Raw genomic sequence first — 25,820 nt, 5'->3', positions numbered from 1 at the left:
GCTCCCAGCAGGCGGCTGCTTCCCCGGCCTCTGTGGAGCCCTCCCCTCCGCTCCCCCTCCCTCATCCCGGACAGGTGCCTCTGCAGGTGCCAGCTGGAGCCTTCGGGGCAGGCCTGGGCCTGGGGCAAGGACCCTCTCAGCTTCTCTAACCACACCGGCCAGCCTGCTGGGCACTGCTTGACTGGCAGGGGGCAGGGGGCAGGGGGGCGGGCCGCTGTGGTCCTGGGCGGGGCTGCACTCTGCCTGAACTGACAAACCTGTTTTCTCTCTCCCCTCACGCCCTCCCCTCCCCTCTTACCTTGTGTGAGGTAAGCTGACTTCCTCTTCTGGGCAGTCCTGTCGTTCCCATGAGCCTCTGGGGCGGGCAGGTGCCTGGCCAGCCCGGAGCTGTGGAGGGCAGAGGGGAGGCCGGCAGGCTGCCCTGACCTCCATGGGGGGCAGCCTGGGTGCAGGTGGCTTTGACCCTCCCCATGGGGGTCACCTGCTGACCTCACGGAGCCGGGAGCCCTGGGGTGGGCCAGGCCAGGAGCGGCCCCGGGCACAGCGGGTCCTCCCTCCAGCGGGGGCCGGAGGCCGCAGGCAGACAGGCACCGGTGGGGGCGGCCCTCATGGGCAGCCAGCAGCACCCCCACCTGCCTCGAACATCAGTGAGGAGGGCGCCTCCACACAGCTGGCGCCACCCGCGTCCTCACCAGGCACCGCCCTCCTCACTCTGCCACCCACAGCCAGGGAGCCGGGCCCCCAGCCGCCTGAGGGCCGGCGGGCCGGGGCCGAGAGGGGCCCTCACGCAGCCTTTCCTCCCTGCAGCAGCCAAGAGCATGCTCAACAAGAAGACGGACGTGGTGAAGGTGAGCTGCGCCCCCAGCGCCCCGGGGAGGGCCCCCTTCCCCCCTGACGCCCCCCTGTCTCCGCTGCAGCCCCCGACCAACAGCACCAAGAACAGCGGCGCGGCCACCAGCCCGAAGGGGACGCTTCCCCCAGCCACCCTGGTACGGCACCACCCCTCCTGGCCCCACCCACCTCCTGGCCCCACCCCTCCTGACCCACACCCCCTCCTGGCCCCACCCCTCCTGGCCCCACCCACCTCCTGGCCCCATCCCCTCTTGGCCCCACCCCTCCTGGCCCCACCCCTCCTGGCCCCACACCCCTCCTGGCCCCACCCACCTCCCGGCCCCACCCCTCCCGGCCCCACCCTCTCCTGGCCCCACCCCTCCTGGCCCCACCCACCTCCTGGCCCCACCACCTCCTGGCCCCACACCCCCTCCTGGCCCCACAGCCCCTCCTGGCCCCACCCCTCTCCTGGTCCCCGGACCCTGGTGCTGGCCCCACAGCCCCCTCCTGGCCCCACAACCTCTCCTGTCCCCACCCCTCTCCTGGTCCCGGGACCCTGGTGCTGGCCCCACAGCCCCCTCCTGGCCCCCCCCTCCTGGCCCCAGAGCCCCCCGCCCCCCACTCCCTCGCCCCGGGTCCCTGACCGTGGCAGCCCCCTGTCAGGAGGCCCGGGTGACGGTGGGGCCCGGCTCCAGCCGGTCTCTGGCAGATGCCTCGGCCCCCAGCCCTGGCTGCTCCTGGGGGGTGGGGTGAGGCTACACCCAGAGCCCTGCTCAGCAGCCAGACAGGCCAGCTCCGGCCGCCCTGGTGGCTCCTGGTGAGAGGCCCGGGGGCCCCGTGGTGCCATGCGGCTCTGAGGGGACCCGCCCAGCCCAGTGGGGACCCGTGCCGTCTCACTTCTCCACCTTAATCTGCAGGGAGGCAGAGACCTGGGCTTCCTCAGTCACACGCCGGCCTGTGGCTGCCCAGAGGGAGGGGAGGGGCTGGCGAACACGGGGACCCCCTGCTGGGGAGGGTCCTGGGCTCTAGGCCTCGCCTGGGGGTTCCTGTCCAGGGGACCCCACGGCAGGTGGTCAGGTTGTGGCGTGGAAGTGGGGTTGCTGGTCCGCCTGTTCTCAGAGATGCCCGGCTGACCCGCCCCCAGGGCCCACCTGACGCCCGGGAAGGCTGGGTCTGCCCAGGGCAATCGACCCGGACGTGGGGTCCAGGCCCAGCAGGGGAAGTCCGGTGCGGCCTCACAGCGGCCCATCCTGGACCTCTGCACCCCCCCCAATCCCTCTGCCCCCCAAGTCCCCCCTTCCACCCATCCCGCGCCTCCTTCCCGCCCAGGCTCCATGCCAGCCCTCCCTACACCTCCTCCTGCCCTGGCCAAGCTCTGCACCGCCGCCTGGGCATCGCGTCTGCCTCACGCCACCCCGCCCCCCTGCGCTGAGGCCCCTCCCTCCCTGCCTCCCCTGCCCCCGGCCCTTCCTCTCACTCCCTCCTTCCTTCCGCTGTAGGAGCCTCAAACCACCGTCATCCATAACCCCGTGGACGGGATCAAGGTACTGCCCCTCGGGAGCTTCTGTGGCCGGGCGGGCGGGCATTGACCCTGTGGGGGCAGGGGTCCCCACACCCGTCGGGCAGCACGGAGCCCCGCGGCTCTGGCTGCTGCCCATGTGGCCCCTGCGCCCAGGCCAGGCCGGCTCCGTGACTGGGAGCGGGGCCTCTCAGACCTCCTGCTGCCTCCACGGTCCCCTCTGCCCTGAGTGCAGGGCCTGGGGGCCTGGGGGCACACAGCCAGTGACCTCCCCCCTTCACCTCGCTGCCAGAGCTTCCTGCCGGCTGGCCTCTCCTCCCGTCCCACCCGCATCCGCATCCGGGGGGCGGGAGGCTGTGTGTGAGTCCTGGGCCTCCTGCTGGCCCACCGCTCGGAGCCACGTTCGCCAGGCGGGAGGGGCTCCCTCGGGGACCCCGTGGAGAGACCCCTCCTGGGGAGCCGGCTGCCCAGGAGCTGGTGACGGGCGGGTGGCAGCTGGTTTGCTATGTGAAGGGCGGCACCAGGCCACGGAGGGGGAGGGGAGGAGGTGCGGGTGCCCGCCCCCTGCCTGGGCCACCCGGTTCCCTCCCGCTCTGGGTGCCTTCCTGTCCCAGGACCCTCGGGACTGTTAAGCCTGCTTCCCGCTCTGTCAGACGGCCAGGCGGCCTGCCCACCGTGCACCGTGGCCGTGGGACGTGGGCAGTGGGACTGGTCATACGAAGCCCCCCTGCCTGTGCGTTTGGGGCCTGGAGCCAGCAAAGGCTCCGCTCAGGCCCCTGATCCCCAGGCCCTGACCCCTGGGCCCTGACCACTGGGCCCTGACCCCTGGGCCCTGAACCCCGGGCCCTGAACCCCGGGCCCTGACCCCCGAGCCCTGAACCCCGGGCCCTGACCCCGGGCCCTGAACCCCGGGCCCTGACCCCGGGCCCTGAACCCCGGGCCCTGACCCCAGGTTCCTGACCCCCGAACCCTGACCCCCGAACCCTGACCCCTGAGCCCTGACCCCCTGCCCTGACCCCCGGGCCCTGACCCCCGGCCCTGACCCCTGGGCCCTGTTCCCCGGGCCCTGACCCCCGGGCCCTGATCCCCGGCCCTGACCCCCGGGCCCTGACCCTAGGCCCCTTGTGCGGCCGGGCAGTCAGTGCTGACCCTGCCTCCCGTCTCCCCAGGACTCATCCGACAGCGCCCACACCACCATCGAGGATGAGGACACGAAAGGTACGGGGCTCCCATGGCAGGGCAGGGCACGGCAGGGCGTGGGCAGGGCGGGGCAGGGCGCGGGCAGGGCGTGGACAGGGCACAGGCAGGGCGCTGCAGGGCGTGGACAGGGCACAGGCAGGGTGTGGCAGGGCGCGGGCAGGGCGCAGGCAGGGCACGGCAGGGCACGTCGGCGGTGGGTTCCCCGTCAGGGTCTGTGACCCAGGCGCCCCCGGGGCTGGCCGTCCTTGGCGACACTATTGGGCCCAGCCCGCAGGCCGGGCAGTCCAGGGGTGCCAGCCTCCAGCCACGCCGCCGGGCGGCACCCTGACAGCAAGGAAGCTTCCACCACCCTTCGCCCTCCCCGCCTGCCCCCAACTCACCCCAGGCCCGGCGCTCAGTTTTCCAGGAGAAACGAGTTCACAGTTGAATTTGCTCCATTTCTCCAAGTTCTCCAAGCTGACCGTCTGGCGGGCAGCTGAGTGGACGATCAGCGGGTCTTGCCTGGATTCTGTGCAATTCTGTGGTGCCAGGCCCCCCCCCATGTGGGGCTGTGGGCGCCCCGACACACCCCAGCGCCCTCAGGGCTGCCCAGGGCATCCCGGTGGAAGGCCAGGCCCACCCTGCATGGCGGCTGCCCACCACCCCACAGCCCTTTGCCGGGGGGGGGGGGGGGGGGGTGGCGGTGGTTCGGTGCATGGGCCTGAGCAGGGAGACGCCCGTGTGTGTGTGTGTGTGTGTGTGTGTGTGTGTGTGTGTGAGGTTCCCAAACAGAGACAGGCTGGAGCCAGCAGCATGGAGGCCAGCCCCTGCCTGGCCTGAGGGGGCTCCGGTCCAGGCCTGAGGGGGACAGGGACGGCGGGGGAGGGGGTCTGGCCGCTGCATCCCGAATCGGACCCCACCGTCGGCTGGGAGGGGTGGGAAGTGCCTGGCCTGTGTGGCTGGGCCGCTCTGTGCACTGAGGGCCTCATACACAGAGGAGCCCGAGTCCCCCCGCCCCCCCTGAGCCCCCCGCCCCCCAGCACATGCAGGCCCCCGCGGACCTCCACACCTGCTGTGATGGGACAGCCCTGGACACTCCTGGGTCGGGGTTCTCCGGCTTCACCCCCACCACCTCTTTCTCCGGCCCCTTCTCTACAACCCCCTCCCCGCCTGCCTCTGGCCACGTCTGTCTGGTCCCCCCGGCTGGGTCCAGGCCAGGGCAGCCCCCCGGTGCTCCGTACAAGGGGCGGCCTCGCCCGGCAGGGAGGGTGAAGCGGACAGCAGAGGCCTCAGCGGCTGCCCGGGAGGGAGGAGCGAGCGCTGGCCCGTCTGCCGACTGCCCGCCAGTATCGCTTACAGGGATGGATGACACCCCGGGCGGCTGCCACCCCCACCCCTGGGCAGGCTCTGGCTCGGAGCGGAGGCAGCGGGCAGGGGCCAGGCATGGCGGGGGAGTGGCTGGGTGAGTGGCCCCGGCCCACCCTGCGGGCCGAGCGGGCGGCCGAGGCAGGCCGAGGGGACGGCTAAGCCGTGGGTGGCAGAGGACTGGCGGGCGGTGGCAGACGGCGGGACCCTGTGGCGGCCCTGCCAAGAGGGCTCTGTGCTCGGCTGGAGGGGCCAGGGCCCGAGGGGGGCCCTGCAGCGTCTCGTCTGGTTCGGAGGCTCCGTGTCCCAGACCTGGACCCCTGCCCGAGGCTGGAGTCCTGCAGGATGCTCCCGGGGCACCTGCAGGGACCAGCCCTGCTGCTCTCCCCGTGGGGCCAGGCAGTGGCCTGGCGGCTCTGAGGACAGGCCTGCGAGGGGCTCTGCCTGCTGAGGGGTCCCCTCAGTGGCCTAGGGTTTGGGACCACAGGGGTCTGTGAGCAGGACCAGATGGCAGGGGATGGGTTCTGCAGCCAGCAGAGGTGCCCTGGCCTGGGGGTGGGGGTGGGGCATTGGGGAACAGGGTGAATCTTGCTCCTGGATGTGCCCCACTCGAGTCCCTGGCACCCCCGCAGCTTGAGTGCGTGTGAGTGTGGGTGGGAAGGCCCCCAGGTGTCAGGAGGGGGTGGGGCAGCCTGGGGAAGGGACTGTTTGGGGTGAGGTCTGCTCCCCATGGGTCTGAGCAGGTGAGCCAACTCCAGGCGCCCCATCTCCCACGTGGGGAGGCCCAGCATGGAGGCCCAGGCACAGGGTGTCCTGGGAGGGAGGGGGAGGGGGAGGGGGTGCCGTGGACCCCCTCTCTAAGTGCATGCCGCCAGCTGTCTCTGTGTGAGCTCGGAGCTCACTGGCCAGGCCGCATCTTCATAATCGGGATTATACACAATCCTGATCCTGCAGCTGTCTGCCTGGACGGCTGGGACCCCGCACCCCAGCAGACACCAAGGCACAGGGCTTGGTGCCAGCAAGGAGTCCCCGGGGTGCCCCAGGCCCTGGGCCAGTGGTGGGAGCAGCACCTCCCCCCCCGTCCCCCCCCCGTCCCCCCCCCCGAGCTGGTTCGTGTCCACAAGTTTATGCTGTGAGCTCGGGAATGTCCTGTTTATTTAATACTTTCTCTACACCAACCCCCATTTTAAATTACAACTGGTTTAAAACATCCATTTCCCCCCTAGTGGAAGGTTGGGGTCACTCCCAGCAGCCAGTGGCTGTGACCTCGGAGTGTAGGGGAACCAGCGGGAAGAGGTCCCTCGGCTCCCCTGGGGGGCTGTGGGCCAGGGCGCTGGGTGGGGCAGCTCCGCTCTGAAAAGTAAGGACGGCCCTGTCGGTCGGTCGGCGGTCAGTCGGTCGGTTGGTCGGTCAGTCGGTTGGTGGGAGGTGGGGCTCTGGGCGGGGGGCCCGGACAGGAGGCGGCAGGAGCGGGCAGCGGTGGGAAGGACGTGGCCAGGCCTCCCTGGGATGGGGGGGGGGCTGCAGACGGGGACGCCTGAAGCTGGGAACGGCCTCACAGAGGGGACAGGTGACCCTCAATGGGGTGGACGAGGTCCCAGAGCAGAGGGATGCCCAGCACTGGGACTCGCCCAGGCCGAGGGCAGAGAGGTGGGCCGGCTGCTGGGGACACACCGGGACCTGAAGCATCGGCGGCGGCCTGACGGGGGCTGGGGCCGGAGAGCCAGAGCCGCAGCCCCTCCCGGAGGCCAGCGGGGACCAGACCTGCCGGGGCAGGCGAGGGGCAGGGCAGCAAAGCAGCATGAAGCAGCGGGGCTGTTTCGAGACGGGAGCCTGCACACGCTTGCAGGCTGTGCACGCGCCCTCAGACACACACTTGCACCGGACATGCACATGCGTGTTCCGCCCCACAGGTGTCCCAGACGCCTGGGCTCACACGCAGCGTCTCCTGCCACGGACTCAGTCTCCCTCCAGGTGGGTTCCCGGGAGCGGGAGCGCCCAGGCAGCCCCAGGGGCAGCCGGCCTGGACGTGGGCGCAGGCCTCTGAACGCCCAGTGCTGGGGGACCTGAGCCCATGGCAGCTTCAGAAGCCCACCCCGCGCAGCAGCCCTCAGCACCACGGTCCCTCGCTCTGCCGGGAACGGAGGGCTCTCACGCAGACCCGCGGCCGGGCGGCCTCGAACCTGGGGCTCTGGGAGAGGCTGTGGGATCGAGACATTGGGTCGTTGCTGTAAGACCCCCGCTGTGTGCACGGTCTGTGCACGGACGCGGTGCAGCACCTCCCAGGGACAGAACGGGACAGGATCGAGGGAACGGGGGCCTGCAGCCACGTTTGTGTCTGTTCCTTTAAAAGCGTCTGGAGCCAGTAGGACAGTGTCGGATGTGAGCCCCCGGAGTGGGCTGCGTTACCCTCTGCTGCTTCCACGTGTGGAAAACATTTTGCACAAAAATAAACATACTTAGAGACAAAGGGGCCGGGGCAACCACCCTGAGGGCCAGGCCTGCCTAGGCCCAGGGGCCAAGTAGGCCGGAGCCTGGAGGATGGTGGAGGGTGCGGGACGGACGAGTGGGGTGCTGGCTGGCTCCTGGGCCCAGGACTGCAAGCAGGGAGAGCCAGAGGAGGCGGAGGCCAGCGCCTGGTTTGCTGCCTTCCAGGGAGAGGGCTGAGGCTCACACTTCGTCTCTGAGCTGCCTGGCCCTGGGCAGAGGCCTCCACCCCCAGCCTTTTCCCTGCTGTACCTGCCAGCCCTCCCTGGGCCCTGTCCCCGGAGGAGTTGGGTTTGGGAAGGACCTGTGGGCGAGCCAGGAAGGCAGACCAGAGCTGCAGAGGACCAGACTGTGGTGGCTGTGGTGGGTGCCACCCCGTTTCTGCGTCTCCCAGACATGTTGTGCTGGAGAGAGAATGCTCTTACTCAGAAACGTCGTATTTATGGCAGCCGAGGAGCCAAGGTAGAAACTTGGACTTGTGGGACCTATGCTGGCCTTGGGGCTGGCCTGGGCGGTGTGGGCCCAGGGCTCGGCCTGGAGAGGAGGGGAGAGGAGAGGAGAGGAGAGAGGCGAGCAGAGGAGAGGAGAGGAGAGGAGAGGAGGTGGGGCCGTGGGTCACTGCGCCTCTGTCCGCAGCGCGGAAGCAGGAGATCATCAAGGTCACGGAGCAGCTCATCGAGGCTGTAAACAGCGGGGACTTCGAGGCCTACGCGTGAGTCGGGGCCTGTGCGGCCCCTGGGGCAGCCTGGGGGATGAGTGGCTGCGTGCCCCTCAAGAGGGCGTCCAGTAGGAACTGGGCGGGTGCAGAGGGGGCCCTCCTCACCTGGGTCTGCCCCCCAGGAAAATCTGCGACCCAGGCCTGACCTCGTTTGAGCCTGAAGCATTGGGCAACCTGGTCGAAGGGATGGACTTCCACAGGTTCTACTTCGAGAACTGTGAGTGAGGGCGTGGGGGGCGGGGGGATGGCGCGGGGGCCAGGGAGGCCCCTCCTGCCCAGGCCATGCAGCCGGGCCCCGGGCAGGGGGAGCAGGCAGTGCCGGATGAGGGGCCGCGGGCTGATCCCAGCCGGTCCGCCCGCAGTGCTCGCCAAAAACAGCAAGCCGATCCACACGACCATCCTGAACCCGCACGTGCACGTCATCGGGGAGGACGCGGCCTGCATCGCCTACATCCGCCTCACGCAGTACATCGACGGCCAGGGCCGGCCCCGCACCAGCCAGTCCGAGGAGACCCGTGTGTGGCACCGCCGCGAGGGAAAGTGGCAGAACGTGCACTTCCACTGCTCAGGGGCGCCCGTGGCGCCGCCGCAGTGAGGTGAGGGGCGGGCGGGGTCACCGCGCACCAGGGGACCGGGGCAGACCTGGGGGCACGCGGGAGCTGACCCTCTGCCCTCCCCTTGCAGAGCCCGAGGGATCGTGTGTGGCGCCCGCCGCCCCAGGCTCTGGCCTGCCTGTCGCATGTTTGTGTCTGCCTCTTCCTCCCCTGGTGCCTGTGTCTGCAGAAAACCAAGACCCGATGTGGTTCCTTTTTAAAAACAAGATGACAGCAACCACCACAAAAAAGAAAAATAAATAAATGTCGGATGAAATGTGAAAAAAAAAAAACTTAACAAAGGAAACGCTGTAAAAATGACTGGCGCTGGTGGGGCTTGGGCCTGCCGGCCGCTCCAGGCTCGGCTGGGCACACTCGTCCACGGGCAGCCTGTCGCCCTCACGTGTGTGTTCGCTGGGACCCGCCCTCGCTGCTCGCTGCTCGCGGTGGGTAGTGCTGGGTGTCATCTAGGGGGCTGCGGGCCTGAGCGCAGCTGTTCCCTCTGCTTCGCTCCCTTCCTCTACCCCCTCCCCCGAAGGTGGGTGTGGGCTCCTCCCGTGCCAGCGCCTCGTGCCCTGATGCCCCGGTGTGGATGGGCAGTGCAGAGGCCAGGCCACCCAGGGAGGACGCCTGGAGAAGCTCTGAGGGCCCAGGCTGGCTCTGCTCTGCCCCTGCCCCCTCCAGGGGCTGAAAGTGCTTCAGACTCGGGGCAGCAGCCCTGTGGGGAGGGGACCCTTGGGCTGGCCTCCCTCCTGTTCGTGGGGTGTGCCTCTGACACAGAGGAACGTTGGCTCAGGGTTTGGTCCTGATGCAGGAAGGAGGGGTCAGAGGAGGCGGGGCTCCCTGGGCTCCAGGCTGCTGCAGGGTCCAGGCTGGGGGCAGCTGCTTTGGGGGAGCGCAGGGCAGGCCAGCCACTCGCCAGGCTTCAGGGGACACTGACGGGGACCCTGAGTGGGAGGAGGGGGCTGGGCTCGCTTCCGGGAGGCTCAGGGACGGCCTTGTGATCAGATGGAGGCGGCAGAGAGCAGCCAGGGGTGGGGGCAGGTCCAACCAGGCCTGGTCACAGAGACTGGGCTCCTCCTGCCCAGCACCAGGCACTCTTCAATTCACTTTGTTTTCAACGAAGATTTTCTTTATCTTCCTCCCAACACCAACCCCAGGGAGGTGCATAGAATGGGGAACAGGACATAGGACCTGATCTCCACGGAGACTGTCCATGCCACTCAGAGTGGACACTCACCTGCCCGCCCACAGCTCTGCTCAGGACAGCTGTCCCTGCCGTGGGCATGGCGGGGGGTGGCAGGGCTCGCCTCTGACAGTGGCAGCGTGTGCCCGGCCACTCACCTCCTGGGGCCTCCTCCCGCCTCTTCCCCGTGGAGCTGCCTGTCCAGGTTAATTTGGGACTTTTTCTGGGGGATAGTTCTTTTGCATGACCCCACAAGCAAGCCACACCCGCCCTTCCAGCTCGATGTCCATGGTGTGGCCGCGCTGGTCCGCCCTGCAGGGGTCGGCTTTCCTCTCTCCCTTTTTGCTGAGTTTCGTTGTCTTTCTTTCTGAGCCTTGTAAGTGTACAAAAAACTATTTTGTTCTGTCTCGGGAAACTGCAAATAAAAGGAAAACAGGACAAACTGCTTCATGTGCAGCTTGGTGCTTTGTGCTGGGACCCCACCACTCCTCACCCAGCCCCTTCCGTGGGGCCCCACTGGGCCTGGCTGAAGAGGCCGAGTCCAGACCTTCCTGAGCCTGGCCAGGTGGACAGCCCACCTGGGGTCCCCCTGTGTAGCCATAGGTCACAGCTCCAATACCTGACCCCACACACACACCCTCCCCAACCTCTAGTCACCCCAGTGGCGTCTGGGGAGGGAGGAGCTGCAGGGCCGGGCGCCACTGACCTACTGAGGCGCCCTCCATCAGCCACCTCGCCGGTATGGTTTGCTGACCGCCGGCCACGGGCTAGGGCATGTGTTGTCCATGGCCACGCTGCCTGCTTCGGGACCCTGGGTTGTGCGGACAGCACTCAGGCCTGCTTGGTTCAAACACCCACATCGCCCATGCACACGGTGGCTGCTGGGAGGCAAAGATGGAAACAGCAGGCGAGGAGACCAGGGACCAGGCAGGCTTCTCAAGGTCCAAATGGCCAGAGCCCCCAGCAGGATCTGGGACAGGCTGCCAGGTGCTGAGCCTAAGGTGCCCAGATGGAGGGAGAGAGGAAGGACTGGAGTGGCAGGGCTGGGAGCTCCCAGCAGGCTCCCTCTGCAGTGGCCCCAGCATGATACCCTGGGACACCCCCAGGCCTCTCTGCCCACCCTCTGCGCCTGGTCCCGGCCCTCAGGGGAAAGTGTCACCCAGTGCATCCTGGGAGGATACGAAGCCTGCCAGGCCTCCCTCGGGAGCGACCACCCTGGCCCGTGAGGCGTTAGCACTGACCGCATGGCTGCTGACCTGACCGACCACCGGTCCCTAAGGCCATCTGAGCACACGGCCGCCCTCGGCCCAGCTGCAGGCCTTTCCCTCCTCCCTCGCAGACGTGCTCACGTGGAGGCAGTGGCCTTCCTCACCCCCGACCCCAGGCCTTGCTGCTGCCTGTCTCTACCTGTGCCGCATGCTTTCCTGGGACAGAAATGGGGCTTCAAAACCACCCTCGACCTCAGTGCCCACATGAGCCTGTGGCTGAGAATGCAGGGACCCAGGGACCACCTCAGCCACCTCCTCCAGCTTCCCTCCAGGCGACGCCTCGCCAGGCCCAGACCAGGCGGCCCTTGGCATCCGTGTCAGTGCCGTGTGCTCCCCGGCAGCACTCGGGGACCTGAGCGGGTGGAGAATGTAGGCCAGAGCCAGAGCGGTGCCGGGCGGTGTCTCCTAGACCCAGGCCTATCGGCTGTAATCAGAGGAGCCTTCCGCCCGGCCCCCCAGTTCCTGCCCGAGGTGCACATGGCATCCCAGCCCGCCGGCAGGCCTGGGGCGGGGCGGGCACACAGCGGAGGGAGGTCAGGAGGCCCTTATTGTCTCACCTGCTTTGGGCAGGGCCCCCCGGGCCGCAGCAGGAAGGGGCTGGGCTGCTGTGGGTGTGGATGGTCACGCAGGGTGAGCTGAGCACAGGGTCCTGGGCCGGGCCAGACCAGCAGCTGAGACCACCCCCTACACTAGGGCCAGGCTGGCTCCCCAGCCCACAAGGACGTCCTAACACCTGCAGGGTCTGCTCTGCTCGCTCCCCTGCCTGGCTCCTGCCAGGTCTGAGAAAGATACAGCCTGAGCCTCCTCCCTGCCCCCACCCCTGCTTGCAGGCCTGGCCCTGCCCTCCCCCTTCACAGCAGAGAACAGAGGGTACACCGCACAGAGGACACAGTGAGGAAGGGCCTCATACCACCCTCCGCACCCCCCCCCCCGTCCCCCGGTTCAAACAGCACAGGACCATTTTGGGAATTTCAAAAGACAACTTTATCCAGATAGGAATCTCTCAAACAACACAAGAAAAGTTAGGCAGCGATTAAAATACACTCTTAGCCGATGACGTGAACAGGGAGCACAGGGCACAGGGCCTCTGCCAGCCACCCTCCCTCTTCCCAAATCCACCCACGCCCAGGTCCTCACCATCATCCACGACCCAACTGTCCTAAGTGGAGTCACAGCCACCTCCGGGGCCATGACAGGATGGGCCTGCACCCCAAGGAGGGTCCAGCAGGGGTCACACAGGCCAGCAGTACCTGGGAAAAGGCAGCCGGCAGGTGAACCTGTTGGGGCAGGTGCTCAGAAGCCACACAGATCCCATTCTCTGGCCCAAGTGAGATTTGGGGGTGAGTAGACCCTTCGGGCTGGCCAAGAACCAGGGCCCAAGGACGGACCCCGGGTGAGACCACTCTGGCTGACACCACCCCAGCACAGGCACCTCGCCCGCAGGTGGCACGCAGAGCAAGGGGGCAGTGTGGACAGGCAGCACGACCCAGGACCAGACAGGCCGAGGGCCGGCCCTACTGGGCCATCGCCTGGGCTGCTGTGTGGCCTGGTTTCCTGCTGCTGAGGGTCAGGAAGGATAGGGAGGCGGGGGGTCAGGAGGGATGGGGGCTGCACACTCAGACAAGTGGGGTACTGGGTCCTTGGTTGGCTGGCATCTGTTCTTGATGCCCAGTAACAGTGGCCACAGGAAGGCTGCTTGCTAAGACACGCAGGCCCAGGTGGCTGCCAAAAGTTTTGCTGCCAGAGGCCTGTGCCTGGGATCCAGGTTCAAGGCCAAACTGCAGGTCAGACAGGTGCCCCGCCCCCTCCACCACCTCCATGGCGTCAGCAGAAGTCAGTCTCAGCAGAAATGCAAACCGTGGCTCAGACCTGTGAATCCCAGGGGCTGTCTCCTCATGGCCCTGCTTGCCCCCACCCCCGTGACCTGGGCACCTTTCCCAGGAGAACCCAGTGTGCGTTCTGCCACTCCTAGCCCTGTGGATTGAGAACCCCCACACTGAAGCGTTAACACAGTTGATGTGCAAGTAAAACCCAAAGGCTGCTGAGGACCAAAACAGACAGGTTAGACTAGAGCCCTTGGGCATCTGCAGGAGTCATGGAGTGTTTATAGTTTCATTTGGCCCAAAAATACCTCTGAGAACCTCCAATTATCTTTTCAAAATTACCAGAAACATGAATTTGAACATTCCCCATCCCAGGTCCCTTCCGCTGCCTCGGCGCTTCCAGGAGCTCCAGTGAACGGGGACCGAGCTCTGGCCTGGCCATGGCCGAGGCGTCTGCGGAAGCCACGGTTCTGATGGAATGACGGGGACTGCAGCAAGGGGGCCCTGTGGGCGACGGTCACATGACTGCACAGCACGAGTTTTGCTTCCGGGCCTAGAAAGAGACAGAGGAGCAGAAGTGGGGCTAAGAAGCAGCCTGGGCACACAAAGGGAGGGATCCCTGAGCACTGAGGGGAAAGGACTGGAAGTACCCATCCTTGCTGCCTCCCGGCAGCTGGAAACAGGTCACAACCACGTCCTCCTCACCTACCACCAGGAAGGCGCCCGACACAAAAATGGGCATGGGCACTGGCTGGCTGAAGATCCCTTTGCCCACCCTCAACCCAACAAGGCTGGCACCTCTGATGTTTCTCTAGACAACAGAGTGGCTCCCCCTTAGGTCCTGGGCCCCTGAGAGCTCCTCTTGCTTCCTATTCAGATACCCCAAAGACACACAAAAGCAATGGTGTGTGGAGAACAAGCGAACTGGCAGCGTCAGAACCTGGGGGCGCTGCACCCCACAGCTCAGCCAACAGCAGGCAAGGGTGAGCCTAGGCTCAGAGCCTGCTCCCGCCTTCGCCTCCTGCAGGGCAGCCTGAAGAGGGGACAGGCCCGGCTGGCTCATTGCCGCAGCACCCAAGCGACTAGGGTGTGCTGCTCCTGCTCGTGGCGAGGGCCCAGACCGCCAGTGCTCACGGTTTTGTAGAAGGCTTTAGAGTGAATTCCCAGCACTTCGGATTTGGACACCAGGTCGTCGATCTTCTCGCCTCGCTCCAACAGGGACTCCATGGTGTTGTGCTGCAGGAGGAACAGACGGGAGGCTCTGACGGTTCACCACGAGCGGCCACAGCCCTCACCAGCCCCTCAGGGCAAGCACGTCCCCTAAGCCCTCCCCCACAGGAGCGCCCAGCACATGTCCGACATGGGCATGCACCAGGACCCGTGACCTTCCTGTGGTCTACCAGTTCTGCAGGACACAGGCGCGGACAGCCATACAGGCAGAGGTCGCTAGTGCATCTACATGGACTCCCATTGGACAGGGCACGTCCGGATTCCCTCGAGGGGGCTAGCGGTTCACAGACTCTCTCCAAGGGAGAAAGGGCCACAGCCCCGCTGCCCACTCACATCCGCCCCCTCCGTCTTCCCCAGTCCCACGGCCAGTGCCAGAGCAGCCGCCAGGCCCACTGGGCCCGGTTTCACACGTGTGAAAAGGCACAGAGTGAGGAAGGAGCGGAAAGTTCCCACCTCCACATGGGCCTCGTCACTCGGATTCCCATCACCCAAGTTAACTGGATCGCCCAACTGGCATGGCTCCATGGTTGAGTGACGGTCTATGAACCAGGAGGTCACGGTTCAAGTCCTGGTCAGAGCACATGTCCAGGTTGTGGGCTCGATCCCCAGGGTGGGGCGTGCATGGGGCAACCAATCAATTTTTCTCTCTCATCATTGATGTTTGTCTCTCTTCCCCTCTCCTTTCCTCTCCCAAATAATAAAAAAATATATTTTTTTAAAAGTTAACTGGATTAAGGTCCAGATGGAAGTAAGGCAGTGTGGCCCTTTACCCAGGTCCCCACAGCCCTCATCTCCGACTTCCTTACCAGAATTATCTTGGTCTCATCGAGTTCAGCCTGCACTTTACTCATGGGGTCAGCTTCTCGGGGATTCTAAGGAAGAGCCGAGAATAAAAACGACGTCAGGACTAGAGTGACCACCTAGAATCAAAGCTCAAAACCCATCCAGCTGGACACACGTTCACAGGCTACTTGAGCCGTGGCAGCAGTGGCAGCAACAGCCTGCTGGGCCCCCAGGTTCCAGGCCCTCGCGTAGCCCCCGAGACGCCCAGGGACCGACATCAAGGCTGTCGGGAAGTCACCGCGCCCAGCTGTCAGGCTGGGAGGTTCCTGGGGCTCCGGGACCTACCTGGTAGGTACTAAGGTAGCCATCCAGGGCTGTGTAGTGGATGTTAGCAGAAGATCCGACTGGCCAGTGGATCCTCTCCACCTGCTTGGAGAAATCGTCCAGCACCTGCAAGACAAAGTTGCTCAGCGACACTCCTGTGCTCACCGTGCCCACAGCAACAGGACTGGGCCCAAGAGGCTCTCTGGCCCCCGGGAGGGCAGAGGCAAACAGCCAACGGCAAGGGTAAGTCCAGGCGCAAGTTCCTCCTCCTCAAGTCCTCTGGGCATTCACATCCAAGTGTCTATTTGTGGGTGAGGGACAGGTATACTGCAAGGGACTGTTGGGGACTGCCAGACCAGGCTCCCCAGACTGGCAGCCTCCGCTGCTGCTGAAATCTCTCCTGGAGCAGCCGGCTCTGCTGCAGGGACCGCGCCATCTTGAAGGGGACAGTGGTGTGAGCGGAAGCCCAGTCTCACCTTTAGTCAGGGAGAACTGGATACCTCCCGGGCCCTACAACCACTACACACAGGGACCAGCTGCAAACCACAAACACTGGGTCTCAGCAGCACAGATATGCGGACTTGGACGAGCTCTGCACTTTTCACAGAAAGGTCCCATTTCAATGGGAGGAAAAAGGAGACACATACTTTAAACAATAAAAAAGTATTAGAATTTTAAACTGCAGATTCCATTTTTGCCAGGTTATGGATTTCCAGGAATCAGGGAAAATTAGTCTTCTAATTTTCCAACCAATTCTTCAAAAAGGAAAGATTTAAGCCACCACCGAATTTCATGTGCCCCTAAGTGTATCAGTCCTCTGGGGACAAGACACGACAGTGCCCTCGAGGCGTCCGTAATCAGCCCGTGTGAGGAAACCGAAGAACACGTGGTGCTGAGTCCACGCCGGGGAAGGGGCGCAGGGGTAGCTCGGTGGAGGGGAGGCAGGGATGGAGCTGGTGACACAGGCGCGAGCACAGCCACAGCTGACCCAAGGGCTCCGTCCCAGAGAAGGGAGGCGGAGACTGTGGGCAGCCTGGGGCACGAGCCTGGCACAGGGCAGGAATCGGTGCCATGGAGGAGCCTGGGGAGGGCGAGGGGAACGCTGACCACGGCTGACTGTGGACTGTGTCTCGGGCACTGTGGTCACCCAAATCCAGTCCAGCCAAGTACACACTCACCTTCTCCAGCAAGGTGAAAGCCACCCGGGACGGGTACTCGCTGTCAGCAATGACCACTCCCGCAAGGCTGTCGTTCCGCACGTAGACGTGGCACAGGTATTCTACGGAGACACACACAGGACAGGAGGGCCTTAGACTCCACCCCAAGCCGTCAACGTCTCCTGCTGGGCTCCTGCCTTTGGATCAGCGAAGCCGCTCTGCAGACCAGGCTAATGGTTCGCACACGGGACAGGACACACGCATACACAGCTCACAGGAGCATAGCCATCAGCACGGCCCTGAGGCCCAGTGTGCTAAACCAGGGTCTGAGACCACTGTTCCAGGCACAACTTGAGCTCCAGGCCCAGCCTGGCAGTGTCTTGGGGAGAGGCAGCCCCTAAGGCTCTGCTCCGAACTGAGGGAACCCTGGGCAAGCAACACAGCCTCACGTGGTTTAAAAAGCCTGTAAGAGTGGCCCCAGTCAGGAAATGAGCTCTCTGCTCCTGTCCGGCCAGCTCCATTCTGGGGAGGGAGGGAGCGAGGAGAGGGTCCACGCAGGCTGGGGTCTCCAGGGAACTGTGAGTGTCCAAGTAGCAATAGGCCAGCCTGGAGAGGGCCAACCGGACATTCACAACCCACAGAATTAATGCCTGTCACTCGGAAGGACTGCAGCTGACAAGGAAGAACCTTCTTGTCTCTAAGACTCTCAGCCAAGAGACTAGAACTAAACAAGGAGAACAAATTAAAGAGGCGAGGGGAGCCAATAGTCCCAAAATCAGAAATAGGCAGAGATGAGCCACCACAGGGATGAGGGACAGGAGCTCACTCCCACACACTCTAGCCAGCCAGCCCCAAGAAAAAGACTCAAATATGGGGACAAGCACACACCACAGAGAAGTGGGGCCAGGGTCTGAGGAAGTGTCCCTGAGAACCAAGCTACGAAGGCCAAGTTCCCCCCGAGGGGGTTGAGAATATTCAAATGCCCAGGATCCAACTGCACCGCCCGAGGTGAGCACACAGGGTCCCATAGAACACAGCCCTGGACACCGCCTGCACTGTCACTCTGGACAGAGCACCCCATACCTGGGACCCACAGTCCCAGCATCATGCAACAGCCCTTACTTCTGCCGAAGTTCACACATCCCTCCGGACGTGCCTGCAGACACTCACCCCCTGTCCACATCTAAGTACACAAGAGGCAGCAGCCCTGGACAGGGCAGGCAGGAAACCCCTTCCATGTTCTGGAAGAGGCGTCGCTACTGCTCCGAGAGACAGGCCCTAACCGGAAGCACGTCCCAGCTCTGGGGCTAACTTTACCCAGGCAGCTAGTCGCCCACACAGGGCACAGAACCGTGCAGGAGGAAGAGGAGGAGGAGGAGGGGAGAGAGGTCAGGTTGGCGAGCGGGTCCTGGCAGCCTCACCTCCTGAGGTGACGGCCACGCTCGGCTCAGGCTGCCTGTGGCATGGCGGCATGGCGGCCAGGCCAGCACACAGGCAGGGGAGAGCCCTCTTACCTTGCTCCTTGACGGACGCTCTGTTGCCTTTGGCCGAACGCTCCACAATCAGCTGGCTGGTGAAGGTCATGAATTCCTGAACACTAAGGAACAACACTCGTTACTACTCCCGTCACCTTGTCCCAGGAGACATTGCTCCTTGGTTTCCTTCTCCCCCCAACCTCACACAAATAATAAACTCTGCAAACAAACAGATCCAGAGTGTACAAATCGTCACAGCCATTCACACCATCTCTGCTCGCTCCCCAGCTCACCTCCACAGCCCCTCCAGAATGGTGGGCTGCGGTCAATTTCACACCTGGTCAGAGCATGACCTGGGATACGGGAGCTAAGCAGAAGCCAGTGCCTGTTCTCCAGGCCCCACTCACTTCCAGGAAGAGGGCAAACAGAGCCTGTTCTGGGAAAACACAAGTGGCCAGAACTGCTTGGCAGGTTCACAGCCAACATGGCTGTGGCAAACGGCTGGACCAAAGGCTTAGGAGGAGGGGGAGCTGGTCGGGGGCCACACAACGAGATTTTGGCCAATGACGACGACAGACTGCAGATCCAACAGTGGTCCAAGAACCTCCAGGAAAGTTCACAGTGAAGGGCTTAGCGGAAGCACTTGCAGGGCTCAACAAGCTCCTTAAAAAGTTGGGAAACAGCCTGGCTGGCGTGGCTGTTTTGACTAGGAGGTGATGGTTCAATTCCCGGTCAGGGCACATGTGTGGGTTGCAGGCTTGATCCCCAGTAGGGAGTGTGCAGGAGGTAGCCGATCAATTATTCTCTTTCATCACTGATGTTCTCTGTCTCTCCCCCTCCACTCTCTATGAAAATCAATGGGAAACTATCCTCAGCTGAGATTTAAAAAAGTTTGTTTATAAAGTGAAAATGTTATAAACTAAGGTTAATGTATCACTGAAGAAAAAAAATAATGCAAGCTGGTGTAGCCTTGGTGTCCAGGGTATAAAGTCCACAGCCGTGTCCAGTCATGTCCTTGGCCCTCACCTTCACTCACTACTCACCCCACCACACCCAGAGCAACGTCCAGTCCTGCAGCTCCACTCCTGGTGAGAGCGTGCGCAGGGTGCTTTTCCTCTGAGACTGTTTTCACTGCACCTTTTCATACCTCTCTCGTCAGGTGCACACACACCACTGTTCCAATGGCCTCAGTACCCAGCACAGTAACAGGCTGTGCCATGCAGCCCAGGTGAGCAGTGGGCTGCACCATCCAGGTGTAAGCGCACCCTGTATGTTCGCACAACATCACGTAATGACACGCTTCTCAATGTATCTCTGTTGTTAGGTGACACATGACTGCAATCCCTCAGATGAAGTCTCCAAATAAGAATTCTCATGGTGAGACCACAGACAGCACTTAGAGCAGGACTGTACTTAAACGAGGCAAAATTGTTTCCATTGTGAAAGCCTGCATACAAGGGCCAGACAAACTGGGAAATGGCCCTGGCCGGATTTGCTCAGTGGTTAGAGCGCCGGCCTGCAGACCAAAGGGTCTCAGTTTTGATTTCCGTCAAGGGCACGTACCTCGGCTGCAGGTTCCCCCACCCTATCGGGGGCTCATTTGGGAGGCAACCAATCCATGTTTCTCTCCCTCTAACCTAGGGGTGTCGAACTCAATCAGAGAAGGGGCCAAAATCTAAAATCCAGCCTAAATCGCGGGCTGAATGGTTTACTGAACAGTCATAAACTGTCATTGTGATGGAAACGCAGCGGAGTGCAGTGATGACAGCGCGGTGCGGGCCACATTGCAAGGCCTGGCGGGATGGATTTGGCCCGCGGGCCTTGTGTTTGACACATGTGCTCTAACCCTTCTACTGTCTCTAGAAATCAATGGGATAGTATCCTCAGGTGAGGATTAAAAAAAAAAAAAAGGCTGGGAAACTATTAGAAGGTTTCAGGCTTGGGGTCTGGCCACTGTGAGACGGGAAGGACGAAGAGGGGCCTCAGGAGAAAGACAGAGTCCAGCTGGCACGTGTGCTGTCCCTGGAAATACCCCTGCAGTTCTGCTGTTGGGCTTACCACCTGAATGGGTGTGGGCTCCCCAAGCTCCTGAGGGTCAGTCCTACCCGGGAACCCGGGACCCTTCAGTGTTCACCGCAGGGAAGTAGCATGGTGTGTGCCAGGCTGGTACAGACACAGAGAAGCCGCCGCACAGAGACGAGACCACAGACTGACCCAAAGAAAAACAAGTGTCAGTAAAATGACAGAAATTGTTTTAGATCCTGGCATCCTGCCAGCAAGCCACTCTCAAGAACCAACAGCTCCGCGGACGCAGCAGACACAGACTCCAGCTGGCAGAGGCACCAGGCCGCACACCACAGGCAGACTCTGGGGGTCCCCTCCTCCCGTGCCCGGATGGGCTGAAGTCTGTCACACTTCCAATACCACCTTTTGGCAACAAGCGCCCCAGAACCCTCCAAAGCCCACAAGTCCCCTGCTTCCTTCCAGGCCCTCAGTGAGAACCCTTTCGTACCAGGGGCCCACAATTGGGGTCCGAGTCCCGGCAGGCCGGTTTCGTGGGGCCTCAGGGACTTTATCCGTGGGAGGAGCCCGCCCGCACCTCCCCCCAATGGCTGGGGTTCACGGGTTCCCCAGACGTGGCGGGTGGGGCCTGGCGGCCCGGGGCCTGGACCAGAACCACCGAGATTCCCGGGCCTCGGCCTTCTAGTCAGACACGCAGACGTGCACCCGGGGAGCTGCCTTTTATAATTGTACTGGGCGGAAACCTGGAAAACACTGAGTTCCGGAGTGTTTTCTAGAACGGCCTCTGTCCAGCGAGAGGCTAAGGGCTCGGAACGGTCTGCGGAGCAGGGAGGAGCCACGCCCGCCTCGCCCGGACCCCCGCCCCCCATCCCGCCCCCGCCGCTGGCCCGCCCACCTGGTCCTCTGGAAGAAGCTGAAGGACGACACGTCGTAGGCGGCGCTGAGCAGCACGGCCTTGGGGTCGCCTTTGTACAGGACGCTCAGGCTGAACAGCTTCATGGCGCCGCCGGGCGCCCGCCGCCCGCCCCCGCGACCGGCGAGCAGCGAGCAGCGCGGCCGCCGCCCCTCGAGACCGCCGGCTGCTGACGGGCCGACGCGGCTTCCTCCACCCGGCTCGGTCCACTTCCGGTTCCGGTCAGGGCCGCCGGCGGAAACACGCAGGCAAGGGGCGGGGCGTGTGCGCACGCACGTGAGCCCGGCCCCGCCCCACCCGCGGGGCTGTCCCCCGGGTTCCCCCCAGCCGCCCGCGCCCCAGGACTGTCCAGGCCGGGCGATCCTTCCCCGGTGGCTGAGGCGCTGCCCCGCCCGCGGAGGCGGAGGCGGAGGCGGCAGTGCCGCGCGCCCTGGGTGAGGACACACGCTCACCCCCTGCGATGAGGGGACCCAGGGATTCCGCGCAGCTTTCACACCTGGTCTCCGAGCCCGCGGGTCCGGGATGCAGGCTGCGGGGAAGCGACGTCCTCGTCTGCGTGCTGAGCCCGGGAGTCCGGCTCCTCTGCCCCGAGCGGAGCAGCTGCCCGGGTGTGACATGACGTGACGCGGGCCCGGCCTCTCGGGTCCCCCCCTGGGCATGTCTCAGGCCGCAGAAGGCAGCTCAGAGCTCAGGCGCTGGGGCCCGGGCTGCCCACGCCCTCTCCTCGGAGGGCCTCTGCCCATGAGGGTGCGGCCCTGCCTGGGCAACTGAACAGGTGGCCAAGTCTGGTGACAAGGCCCTTGGGCTATTGCTATGGTGATGGGGATGGAGGCCTTTTGCCTTCAGCCCCAGTTTTCTGCATGGCAGCTCTAATGACCGCAGACAGCCCTGCGGAGGCCCTGCTCCTGGTTGCCATGGCAGCACAGGCCTTTTCCGGAGCAGGAGGCCCCCCTTCCCCCAGGAGAATTCCCCACCGCACACCTGGTCACCGCATACACCTGGTCACCGCATACACCTGGCCACTGCACACACCTGGTCACTGCACACCTGGCCGCAGCAGGAAGTGTTGGGTGGCAGCTGAGCTCCGGGAAGCAGGTTAGGGTGTGAGAGAAACAGTCACCTTCAGCCTAATTACTCAAATGCTGTCCCCAGCACGGAGGGGACAAAAGCTTTTCTGCTGAGTCGGCCTGGAGGCTGACAGCTCGGTGCAGCCTGAGAGAGCCGAGCAGCCAAACCCGGCGATGGCCCTGCCGCAGCCACACCAGGCCTGACCAGGCCTCTGTGGGGAAGGGTCCCAGGTGTGGCCCTGAACACCAGGCTCGTGGGCTTTCTGGGAACAATGAAAAGGAGGAAACTGTGACTGGAGCTCCAGCCGGAACCCAGCCGAAGAGGGACCATAGCTGCCCAGGAGCCCAGGGCCAGCCAGCCCCTGGTGGGAGACGCTTCGGACAGTCCGTTTCCGGAAACCTGTTGGGAGTGGCGGAGGGGTCCCAGCCCCCAGGAGCGGGCTGTGGCGCCGATGCCGGATGACGGTGCTGGGATGGAGACCGCCAAGAAGGAAAAGGTAGCTCTGCCGCCTCTGGCTCTGGAAGCTTCTGTCCAGGGTCCCCGCACCCAGGGGTGGGTTTAGCTCGGACACACGCCTGCCGCTCAGAGTCTGACTGGTGCTCAGGCTCCGTAGGGAAGCCCTGCTGGGAGGGGGTCCCCTGCTGGGAGGGGTCCTGGGTGCCCGCTGTGCTGGCAGAAAGACCTTCCTCCCAGCAGACCAGGCCCCTCCCTGCCTCAGACCCCAGCCCGTGGCCTGGAAGGTGGGCGGCCAGGAGATCCGGGACTGATGTTGGCTGGAGGTCTGGGGAGTTTAGAGCCTGGGGTCTCAGACCTGGGACAATGCTCAGCAGACTCCATGACAGGTCTCCGGTGCCCACACTCCTCGTCCTCCAAGGAATCGCTTCCTGGGGAGCCTGAGGGCCGTTCCTGCCCCCGGAGGAGCGGAGATCAGTTGCTTTTTCCAAAACAGAGATCCAGACCACATAGTGAGCAAAGACAAGGGCAGGCCCCAGGGCAAGGGCCGGCTGGGGCGCAGTGGGGCCCGGGAGAGGCCTGGGCCTTCCCTGCGACATGATTCTCACCTCACACGCCTCCTCCTCCTGCGAAACAACAAGGTCAGCACAAACAGCGCTGCTTCTGCTGCTGGCAGAGCTGATGATGTCAGGAGAAAACAGCCAGCCCAGGCAGGCGCCCGGCCAGGCCGCCAGGCGGGCAGAGAGCTGCCCGCACCACCCTGCGGGCAGGGTTTGGAGACAGCCCGGCGGCCGCTGGAGGAATGGGGGTGGGTGTCTGACGAGCAGAGATGGTGGGGCAGCGTGTGAGGGGCCGTGGCTGCCGTGGGGAACCCATTCCCAGCTTTGGGCTGGCCCCTGTCCCTTCCTGTGTGTCCAGGAGACGCGGGGCTCCACGGGCAGACCGTCTCTGCTCCCAAGGGAGGGATGCAGGTCCCAGCCGGGAGCCGGGCTGCCTGCAGCGGCCAAGGGTCACGACACCCTGGTCCGGGCTGAGCAGAGTGAGGCACATGCTTCAGCGAGGCAACCAAAGCATCCATCATCGAGATAAATGCCATTTTAATGCAAGAAATTGTGCTTCAAAGGGAACCTACGTGCTGCCGGTTTCTCGTCCGCGTCTGGTTCCTCTCGCCGGCACTGACCTCCAGGCCTTATCTGTGGTCACCCTTCTGTAACCTGCAGAGCTGCGTGGACACAGGCTTTCCCAATAGATGTCAGCTCCGAGCAGTTTCTAGAACTACTCGGGGGCAGGTCTGCGTCCACTGATGCTGTCCTAAAACTGGGCCCTGGGAACCCCTTGTGATCCTGTTCCATACTCCCCAACCCTCACTGGACCCTCATCTGGCCCAACCTGCCCACGATACCTGAAGCCTGGGAGACAGGGGCTTCAAAGTGTGTCCAGCTGGCCGTGTGTGAGTTGGCTCCGGCAGCGAACACAATAGCTCTGGAGTGGGAGTCTGACCGAGACCAGGGCCAGAGTGACCGGTCCTGGTGTGGCCTCTTCCGGGCATTTCCGGCTGTCCTCCTGGGGGGTGCAGTGAGGGGAATGAGGGGCGGCAGCTCTTTGTCTTCTCAGAAGGACACTAATCTCTTCTAGGGGCCCCACCCTCATGACCTCTTCTAACCCCAATCCCTTTCCAAAGCCTCACCTGCAAATCCCGTCACATTGGGGTTAAGGCTTCGACCTGGATTTGGACACACAATTCGATCTGAGCATGGGCCAGGGGACAGCCTGGGAGGAGCTGACGGCCCTCCATTCTGGCCTCAGGCTGCCGGCACTTGGCCCCCAGGAAGAAGGAGGCTCAGCAATGGGGTGAGGCCCTGTGCTGCCCTGCTTCTCGCTTCTGCAGGAAGGCCAGCAGGTGTGATGGGACGGGGCCGGCTCGGGGAGGAGTGGGAGAAGGCCCTGAGTATGGGGTCAGGCTCCATACTTGGTGAAACCCCAGGAGCAGGGCAGGAGCAGGTCAGCCAGTTTGCACAGGCCCATGGTACCTGCCCACCCTCCCCGCTGAGCAGGCTGCTGGAGGTCACAGCCTCTGACCACCCACCGGGTGGTGGTGAAGGTCTGGGTGGGCCCAGCTGACCCACCCCTGCCCCTGAGAGGAAAGGCGTGGAAGGAGATACAGAAGCCCCTTGTGAGCATCCCAAAGAGCAGAACTGACCCAGCCCAGGGGAGAGAAGGCTCCATCTCCACGTCCAGCACCTGCACCACGCTGGGCGGCCCTCCCCGTTCCCAGCACAGCAACCTTCGGAAAGCAAGTCCCTCCAGACCTCAGCGCCCCCTCTGGAAAGGCCCCGGCTGCTGTGTGGGCGAGACCCCAGCATGCTGGCAGCGAGCCCGGGCCCCTGCCACAGAAGGCTGCCCTGGCACGGAAGTGCTGGGAAGCCCTGGGCAGAGGAAGAGAATGGATTTCACGCCACCACGACACACCCCTTTCCAGAACACACAGAACACCCCCCCCTCCTGCCCCACTGGCCCTTCCTGCCCTGACGTTCGCCACAGACAGGCTCCGGGGAGCCACATCACAGGCAGCAGGTGTGCCCTGCGTTCTACCCATTGTCTCCTGGACTTGGGCAGAGAGAACCTGGGGCAGTGCCCTCCCAGCGGGAGGACCCCAGGCCCCTTTCCGGGCACACAGGCAGGCAGGCATGCCTGGGGAGCACCCCTTCTCCCCGTCCCTGCAGCCCCAGGCTCGCCAGCAGGCGTGGTGTCCCTGAAGGAGCTAGGAGAAGCGTGAATGCACAACATGGCAAAGAAAACGGCAATGAGGGCCGTGGCTGTGGCTGTCGGGAGAGCCCAGGCTGGCCGTGGCTCTGTGATAACTCCTCCTGGTGCAGCAAGAGGCTTGGGGATCCATTCCGGTCCGGCCACACACCTAGGCCGGGTTCCCTCCCCACGGGCACGCACAGGAGGCACCTGTGGGCCTCCCTCCCTCCCCCTCCCTCCCCCTCCCCCTCCCCCTCCCCCTCCCCCTCTCCCTCCCCCTCTTCCTCCCCCTCCCTCTCCCCCTCCCTCTCTCCCTCTCCCTCTCTCTCTCTCTCTCTCTCTCTCTCTCTCTCTCTCTCTCATTGACCACGTCCTTAGGTGAGGATAAAAGGACAGCCCCCAGAGGCCCGCTGGTGGGCAGGCGGAGATTTCAGTTGGTTACGAAGAAGAGGTGGGTGTTTCCCTAAACACACACACAGTCTTCACTCAGCTTCTGGCCAATGTATCGCCTGTTAGTTACTTAGAACCTAGAACGGAGAGAAGGAATACAGGAGCAGAGCTCTGGTTTTCCAGTAACCAAGCCCGAGCCCCTGCCCACAGGGAAGAGGCCCATGGTACGCTCAGCAGGTGCCTGGCACCCCTGCCCCTCCTGTGCCCAGCCCCCTCTGTGCCTGGAACCAC

At 64.1% G+C, this 25,820-nt stretch overlaps 3 protein-coding genes and 1 long non-coding RNA gene across 14 annotated transcripts in view; 2 read left to right on the top strand and 2 right to left on the bottom strand.

Annotated features, from left to right (window-relative positions):
• The window catches only part of CAMK2B (calcium/calmodulin dependent protein kinase II beta), a 37,514-nt gene extending 28,529 nt beyond the window's left edge, over positions 1 to 8,985 (top strand). For 2 of the 6 annotated variants that reach the window (XM_036436279.2, XM_036436277.2), the window contains 8 exons: positions 811 to 848; positions 918 to 989; positions 2,331 to 2,375; positions 3,520 to 3,568; positions 8,018 to 8,093; positions 8,222 to 8,316; positions 8,462 to 8,695; positions 8,783 to 8,985. In XM_036436279.2, the coding sequence (XP_036292172.1) occupies positions 811 to 848; positions 918 to 989; positions 2,331 to 2,375; positions 3,520 to 3,568; positions 8,018 to 8,093; positions 8,222 to 8,316; positions 8,462 to 8,694 (608 nt within the window). In that variant the 3' untranslated portion in view covers position 8,695; positions 8,783 to 8,985. Of the gene's footprint in view, positions 1 to 807; positions 849 to 917; positions 990 to 2,330; positions 2,376 to 3,519; positions 3,569 to 8,017; positions 8,094 to 8,221; positions 8,317 to 8,461; positions 8,696 to 8,782 lie in introns of all 6 variants that reach the window. The other 4 variants (XM_036436278.2, XM_036436276.2, XM_036436281.2 and 1 more) reach the window with 3 other exon arrangements.
• A 4,259-nt stretch (positions 8,986 to 13,244) lies between these two features.
• Positions 13,245 to 21,100, bottom strand: YKT6 (YKT6 v-SNARE homolog). 2 transcript variants are annotated; one of them, XM_036436301.2, is made up of 7 exons: positions 20,856 to 21,091; positions 17,978 to 18,060; positions 16,485 to 16,585; positions 15,328 to 15,432; positions 15,006 to 15,071; positions 14,104 to 14,205; positions 13,245 to 13,522 (listed from the first exon to the last, which is right to left on the bottom strand). In XM_036436301.2, the coding sequence occupies exons 1-7, from the start codon at positions 20,957 to 20,959 to the stop codon at positions 13,487 to 13,489; spliced, it is 597 nt and encodes a 198-aa protein (XP_036292194.1). In that variant the 5' UTR covers positions 20,960 to 21,091; the 3' UTR covers positions 13,245 to 13,486. The 2 variants fall into 2 exon arrangements, with proteins under 2 accessions (XP_036292194.1, XP_045437060.1); XM_045581104.1 differs by lacking the exons at positions 13,245 to 13,522; positions 14,104 to 14,205; positions 15,006 to 15,071; positions 15,328 to 15,432 and adding an exon at positions 15,984 to 16,387 and having other exon boundaries at positions 20,856 to 21,100.
• LOC123652271 lies at positions 18,833 to 20,817 on the bottom strand. Its single transcript, XR_006741504.1, has 2 exons — positions 19,785 to 20,817; positions 18,833 to 19,575 (listed from the first exon to the last, which is right to left on the bottom strand). It is a non-coding gene; the product is annotated as an uncharacterized LOC123652271 (long non-coding RNA).
• Positions 21,101 to 21,209: 109 nt separating the features above from the next.
• The window catches only part of LOC118717989 (myosin regulatory light chain 2, atrial isoform), a 30,682-nt gene continuing 26,071 nt past the window's right edge, over positions 21,210 to 25,820 (top strand). The window contains exon 1 of one of the 5 annotated variants that reach the window (XM_045581099.1): positions 21,210 to 22,437. In XM_045581099.1, coding sequence (XP_045437055.1) covers positions 22,393 to 22,437 — 45 coding nt within the window. In that variant the 5' untranslated portion in view covers positions 21,210 to 22,392. The remainder of the gene's footprint in view (positions 22,438 to 25,820) is intronic. The other 4 variants (XR_006741503.1, XM_036436283.2, XM_036436282.2 and 1 more) reach the window with 4 other exon arrangements.

The sequence above is a fragment of the Pipistrellus kuhlii genome, unplaced genomic scaffold (genome assembly GCF_014108245.1).
Source record: "Pipistrellus kuhlii isolate mPipKuh1 unplaced genomic scaffold, mPipKuh1.p scaffold_m20_p_133, whole genome shotgun sequence".
Taxonomy (NCBI): Eukaryota; Metazoa; Chordata; class Mammalia; order Chiroptera; family Vespertilionidae; genus Pipistrellus; species Pipistrellus kuhlii.
This window is presented reverse-complemented; position numbering and strand designations above follow the sequence as displayed.

Excerpts from the sequence above, each read along its gene's own strand:
- YKT6 (XM_036436301.2), bottom strand. The coding sequence starts at position 20,959 with ATGAAGCTGTTCAGCCTGAGCGTCCTGTACAAAGGCGACCCCAAGGCC. Across the intron at positions 18,061-20,855 it reads AGCTTCTTCCAGAGGACCAG|TGTTCAGGAATTCATGACCT; the intron begins GTGGGCGGGCCA and ends GTTGTTCCTTAG. Across the intron at positions 15,072-15,327 it reads GCTACCTTAGTACCTACCAG|AATCCCCGAGAAGCTGACCC; the intron begins GTAGGTCCCGGA and ends GCTCTTCCTTAG.